The sequence below is a fragment of the Excalfactoria chinensis genome, chromosome 31 (assembly GCF_039878825.1).
Source record: "Excalfactoria chinensis isolate bCotChi1 chromosome 31, bCotChi1.hap2, whole genome shotgun sequence".
NCBI lineage: Eukaryota > Metazoa > Chordata > Aves > Galliformes > Phasianidae > Excalfactoria > Excalfactoria chinensis.
This window is the reverse complement of record NC_092855.1, coordinates 566,442-572,519: the sequence shown is the minus strand read 5'-3', so window position 1 is coordinate 572,519 and position 6,078 is coordinate 566,442. Positions and strand designations below refer to the sequence as shown.

The window sequence follows — 6,078 nt, the reverse complement described above, 5'->3', positions numbered from 1 at the left end:
GGCACACACACAAAAGTGATCAGAGCCTATTTGGGGGGACCCAAGAGGATAGCAGAGATTTGGGGACTTGCAGGGATTGCATGGGTTTAGGGGATGGATGGGACCACCGGGGTATGGGGGGGCTCCTGGGGACTGCACTGATCTGGGGACCCTCAGGGACTGATGGGTGTGAGGGGGACATAGTGGGTCCCCACATATGGGGCACCAATGGGGACAGCAATTTGGAGAGTGAAGTGGACTCTATTAGGAGAAACTATGGGGGCAGCAGAGATTTGGGGACCCACAGGGACAGCCTCAATACTACAGACCCATAGACCCACTTTGACTGTGGGGTACCCAACGTTTTGGGTACCCATTGCACATCCCAATATTGAGGTCGCTTTGTAAGTCCTGGGGTTCCTGCTATAGGGGTCACACCAAACCCCCACCACCCCAGGAGCCCCACAGGGGGATGTTCAGTGCCACTCAGGGACGGTGAATGGGGACATGTCAGACTCAAAATGGGTTGCTGAGGAGGGGCTCCATCTGCCCCCAACCACATCCTCATCCCCTTTTTCCCTCTGCAGCTTTTCCCAGCAGGAAAAATAAAGTGGAAAAGTGAAAATGAAAATGAGCTGGGGCCATTTTCCAGGAATTCCTGCTAACGAGCAGCGGCTGCTGGGATCGTCCCCAAAGCTCTTCCTTCCTCCTCCCCCCCCCCCCCCATAAAACTGTGCCCAACATCACCTTTGCATGGTAGGGTCCCAGCTGCAGACCCTGAAGTGATGGTGGCTTTGCGGTGCTGCCAGCAAAACAACCACAGCTCCTCTGCAAACTGCTTTATTTCCATCCGTCTGGGTGGTGGTTTGGAGTCTGGGGGCTGCTGTGCCCCCCCCCCCCCCCTGCCCTGCACCCACCTTAGGGTGGCTGCAGAGGCCAGCTGGGGGGTTGGGGGGGTACAGCATGTTGTGGGGGGGTGAAGCTGGTGGGGGACAGCCTGCTGCTGCCCTTCTCCCTGCCCTCCAGCTGCAGCTTCACCCTCTGTGCTGTGACTGTGCCACGCCGGCCTTCATCCGCCTCCTCCTCCTCCTTCTCCTCCTCCTCTCCGTTCTCCCCGGGATGCTCAGCTGTCAGCCCCCCCCCCCCAGCCATGGTGTGGCCACCAAGGAGCCCAGGGGGGCAACGGGGACCCAGTGGGAACGGCTCTGATTTGGGGAGCCCCATGGGAGAGGGGGTTCCCAGCTGGGGGGGCAGCAGTGGTGTGGGGTGAGGTGGGGGGTGCAGGACAGGGAAGGGGGCCCATTCACGGAGCGGGGGGGGCAGCAGCGGGCAGGGGAAGGCAGCCAAGTGGGGGAACTCTTCAGGCCCCCCCAGGCGGCAGCAGGAGCCCCCCAGGCACGGGGGGGATACGGAGCTCAACCCTGCGAGTGGCAAAGAGACAGAGCCCTGTGAGAGCATCCATGTGCTGAGACCCCCAAGTTCACCCCACACCAGCACCCACGCCCCCCCCCCCCCCTTCTCCCTGTTGCAGCCACTGGGTGCTGCTGTGGGACCGGCAACGGCTGCAGCCCTGCTTGCATTGGGCCCTATGCCTGCACCCAGGGGGAGAGCTGCAGCAGCCATCAGCCTCCAGCACCCATTGCTCCCTGGTAACCATTGCCCCTGACCCCCACCAGTGACCACCATTATTCCCAGCATGGGCACACTGTGTGTGTCCTTTGCCTGGCACATATGGACCCCACACTTACGGGACTTATCCAGTGCCTCAGGGAGCAATGGGTGCCTGGGACCCCGATGCCAACCAAGTGGTTCCGCCAGCGCCCTCCGGCTCAGCAGCGCATTCTGCAACAGCTGTAGGGATACAGATTGGGACGTGGCAGCAGTGGGGATGAGCAGCTGTCCCCATGGCTGTCCTTGTAGTGTTGGGACTCTACCTGGCTTGGCAGGGCAGGTGGAACGGCTCCTGCCAGCAATGGGGGGCAGCGCAGGTCCCACAGCGGGCAGTTGATGAAGATGAGTTTGCTGAAGTTGAACTTGTAGGTGAAGCGTTTGCCCTTGGTCTTGTGCAAGATGCGCTTGTTGTAGTAATACCTGGGGGGTTTTTTTGGGGGGGGGGACACAATGGGGTGTTAGGGTGGATGGAGGGAGGAAGGGAGGGAGAGATGGACATTGGGTGGGTGAATGGGTGGATGGATGGGTGGATGGATGGATGGATGGATGGATGGATGGAGGGATGGATGGATGGATGGATGGATGGATGGATGGATGGATGGATGGATGGATGGATGGATGGATGGGTGGATGGATGGATGGATGGATGGATGGATGGGTGGATGGATGGATGGATGGATGGATGGATGGATGGATGGATGGATGGATGGATGGATGGATGGATGGATGGATGGATGAATGGATGGATGGATGGATGGATGGATGGATGGATGGATGGATGGATGGATGGATGGATGGATGGATGGATGGATGGATGGATGGAGAGATGTGTGGATGGATAGACAGATGGACATGCAAAAGCTTTGCATATAGTCCCCCCCATCACAAGCTGAGAACCAAGAGCTCCCAAACCACATCCCCACTGTCCCATTGTCCCCATGCAGGTGGGCTGTGCTGCATGGGGAGGTCAGGGCCAGGTATTCCTGCATCCCCGAGAGCTCTCTATATCTCTATGACCCGGCAGCACCTGAGAGCTCGGCTCAGCTTGTCGTAATTCATCTGGGGTTTGCATTTCCTCCGACCCCACAGCCGTGCCACCTCATCGGGGTCCTTGATGACAAACTCTCCATACTCTCCCTGCTGCCAGGCAATGACATGACGGAACTCCTCCTTCTGCAGCAGCTCCAGGATGAAGTGCCAGAGTTGGATCTGCCGCGAGCCAGGGCTGGACTCAGCCTTGTATGCCCAATCTGGGAAGGCAAGCCCTGCAGGGTGGGCAGCAGTTTAGAGCCTTGGGATTGTGGACATCACCCCCACCCCTGGCTGGGTTATGCCCAGGGATCACAGCCATGTCCTCAGCCCAATAAACAGCCTGTGGCTCTGTGGGAAGGAACGTGGTTCATGCAGGATGGTCCCAGTCGTTCCCAATTTGTGCTCACCTGGTACCCAGTAGGAGCCAGGCAGGGCAGGCAGCCCCGGGGCCACGCAGCCACACTGCATGCTGCAGCCTGAGGGCAGAAAGCAGAGGGGTGATGGGATAAGAACACAAAATCAGGGATACAACCAGCACCGGAGGATACATTCAGCACCAGAGGATGCTCCCAGCACAGGGTGATGCTCCCAGCACTGGGGGGCTATGGAAGCAGGAAGGACAGGTGGCACCCTCACAGTTCACCATTCCTTCCCTCTTTCAGGAGCATCCAGGTGAGAGCAGGAAGCACAGCCCCTCCAGCCCCCATGGCCACATCCTGCCCCACTCACCTGCAGCGCCGTCAGGGACCCAGTCGTAGGCAGTAGCACATGGATGGGAGAGAGAGAGAAAGCATCTGAGGGTCTTAGGGAGAACCACCTCCATATATAAAGGGAGGGGATGGGTAGGGAGTAAATCTTCTTACCCCCAGCAGGAAGCAAGAAATTGCTGGAAGGGTGCAGGGGGAGCACCCTGCAGCCAGGGGCTGAGGCTCACACTCCCCTTTTGCTCTGTGGGAGGGGGAAATTGGGGGCACAGAGCAGCCCCATACCTGGTGGTGCCCATGGTTTATTCAATAGTGAATTGAGATTGGGGGGAAATAAGGAGGAAGAGGTGATGGCAGCACTGGGAGATGATGGTGGCCCTTTTTAGGGGCTGTGGGTTCCATCTCAGCCCCGGCGCCATCCCAGGAGGGTAAATAGAACCAGGGCAGCACGGGCTGTTTGGATTCGAGCAGAAATGCAAACAGGCCCCTGAGAACAGCAGATACAAAGGGCAGGAGGCGAAGAACCGCCCCGAGGGCTCGCTCTGCACCGAGTGGTTATGAAAATGCCTCTTGCCTGTTCTTCCCTTCTTGTTTGCTCTCCTCATTTGCTTTGCTCTCCCCGCTCCTTTATTCTCCCTCATTAGCGAGCGCCTTGCTGCCTCTTTCATGTCTCTGCAGTCCCCGTGCCAAGGGCTGTGGGTCGGGGCTCCCTGGCTGGGCTGAGCCCTTTGGGACCTCAGGGCCTGGGGGTGTCACCTCGGGTTGCCTCAACCCCTTGTGGGGTGAGGGACACCTGGAGCATGAAGGTGACGGGCTCTCAATTGGAGTTGGGGTCCCACTGTGCACTGAGATGTCCCTGGGATGGGGACACAGTGCATGGTGCCAACCTCATAAGACAAACTCATGTCTGTCCGAGCTGAGCATCTGTCCAGGTTGAGGTCTATCCATGCTGGGGTCTGGCTGGATTCTTGCCCCTTTATCTCTCCCAAATCCCGCTCCAATCCCCTTATCTCGCTCAGCCCTCCCGGGCATCGCGTGGAGCAGGCGGAGGTGAAGGGGCTGTTTGTTTAAAAGCATTAATGCTATTAAAACAAGCGGCTTAGGGGCCATCGGAAAAGCATAGAGCTGAGGGTCCAAGTGGGGAGGGCGGGGGGCCCATTCCAGGTGTGGGGCAGGGAGAGGGGCTGCCCACCCCACACCCACAATGGGGGGTAAAACATCACCACCGCCCACTGGAGATGCACCTCAATTTCCCAGTGCCAGAGTTCCAGCACTGCTTAGTCGGACCCCAGCCCCAAAACCGGGCTCCGGTGCTCACTATACTGTTCCTTCATCTCCCTCCCTTCTCCCCTCACCCTCCTTCCATTCCCTCCGTCTCCAGGGGCTGTGGGATTTAAAAGGTTTTGTACCGTGGTCAAACAGAAACCCTAACCGGGGAGGGACACCGGGGACGGGGTGAAGGTCACAGCGGAGAGACAAAGTCCTGGCGAGGGGACGGGGACAGGAGCTCAGCACAGCCCCAGCAGCCGGAGCAATGCCTTCCCCATCCCTGCTCCGTCCCCGCTGCAGGAGGTGCTGAGGGAATTCAATGCTGAGTCGTTAACGAACCCATCCCGCAAAGCGGAGCTGGGACGGGAGAGATGCTGAGGCAATGCGCAAGGCAGCCTGGGGTGGGATGCGGGCACGGGATGGGGGGACAGCGGGACAGAAGTGGTTTGGGAGCATCACCACTGCCCGAGAACTGCTGTGACAGCACCCTGCCACAACGCGGGATGGGACATCAGCCGGGATGCGGGATGAGATAACGCTGCTCCATCCCCTGAGTCCGTTCTTAATCCCCAAAGCTCTTTGAGGTTTTCCCTCACTGCTTAAATCCACCTCGGTGCAGGCAGTGAGCCGGGCGGATGCGAGCAGAGCGGGATGCTCAGCCAGGATGAAGCCATCCCCTAAATCTCCCCCTTTTCCCCTTTTTCTCTCTCGCAGTTGAGACATGCAGCCCACCTGGAAGTTCCCTGCGGGGCAAAACCTCTCTCTGCATCCATCAGTGACCAACCGAGGCCGAAGGCACAGAGCAACCTCGGCAGCACGAGGCCACCACTATCGCAATGACCCCAAACACCCACCATCAACCCGGGGACATCCCAGCACAGGGGCACAGCAATGGGATAGGTACGGGACATTGGGGCTGGGACCCCCCCATCATCCCCCCATTGCTCTCCTACCTCCTGGCTGCCGCTCTGCATCCGCCTCCCCCGGGCGCTCCCCGCTACTGTCGCCCCCGACCCGATGCATTTCGTCGCGTGCGGCGTTGGGGTTACTTAAAATGAAAACCCAGTCCTCAGCGCTCCCGGGAGGGCGGCCGTGGCTGCGAGACAATCACGTTAACCCCTCACCGGCCACAGGCTGCCGACCGCTGCTGTGATCGTGCCTTCCCCCCCCCCCCATCCTCCTCCTCTTCTCCTCCTCCTCCTCCTCCTTGCAGGCAGTGGGGCTGCCCAAGGCTCCCCACACCCATCCCAGGGGTCACATCCAGCCAGGCCTAGGGCAGGAAGATAGTGGAGGAATGGGTGGATGCTGTGGATGGGATGGAGATCTCTATCTCTAAGAACCCCATCAGAGCCACGCAACCCAGTGTGGAGCACAGAGGCAACAAAAATGCCGACACCTGCTACAGCAAGCAGCTCTGAGCTCA

At 59.4% G+C, this 6,078-nt stretch overlaps 1 protein-coding gene across 1 annotated transcript; it reads right to left on the bottom strand.

Moving 5' to 3' along the window:
- Nucleotides 1-1,808: 1,808 nt before the first annotated feature.
- Nucleotides 1,809-5,693, bottom strand: LOC140263452 (ETS translocation variant 3-like protein). Its single transcript, XM_072358338.1, has 4 exons — nt 5,609-5,693; nt 3,090-3,158; nt 2,678-2,915; nt 1,809-2,070 (listed from the first exon to the last, which is right to left on the bottom strand). The coding sequence occupies exons 1-4, from the start codon at nt 5,676-5,678 to the stop codon at nt 1,809-1,811; spliced, it is 639 nt and encodes a 212-aa protein (XP_072214439.1). The 5' UTR covers nt 5,679-5,693.
- Nucleotides 5,694-6,078: the final 385 nt, after the last annotated feature.

Excerpts from the sequence above, each read along its gene's own strand:
- LOC140263452 (XM_072358338.1), bottom strand. The coding sequence starts at position 5,678 with ATGCATCGGGTCGGGGGCGACAGTAGCGGGGAGCGCCCGGGGGAGGCG. Across the intron at positions 3,159-5,608 it reads TGCAGAGCGGCAGCCAGGAG|GCTGCAGCATGCAGTGTGGC; the intron begins GTAGGAGAGCAA and ends TTCTGCCCTCAG. Across the intron at positions 2,916-3,089 it reads TGGCTCCTACTGGGTACCAG|GGCTTGCCTTCCCAGATTGG; the intron begins GTGAGCACAAAT and ends CCCACCCTGCAG.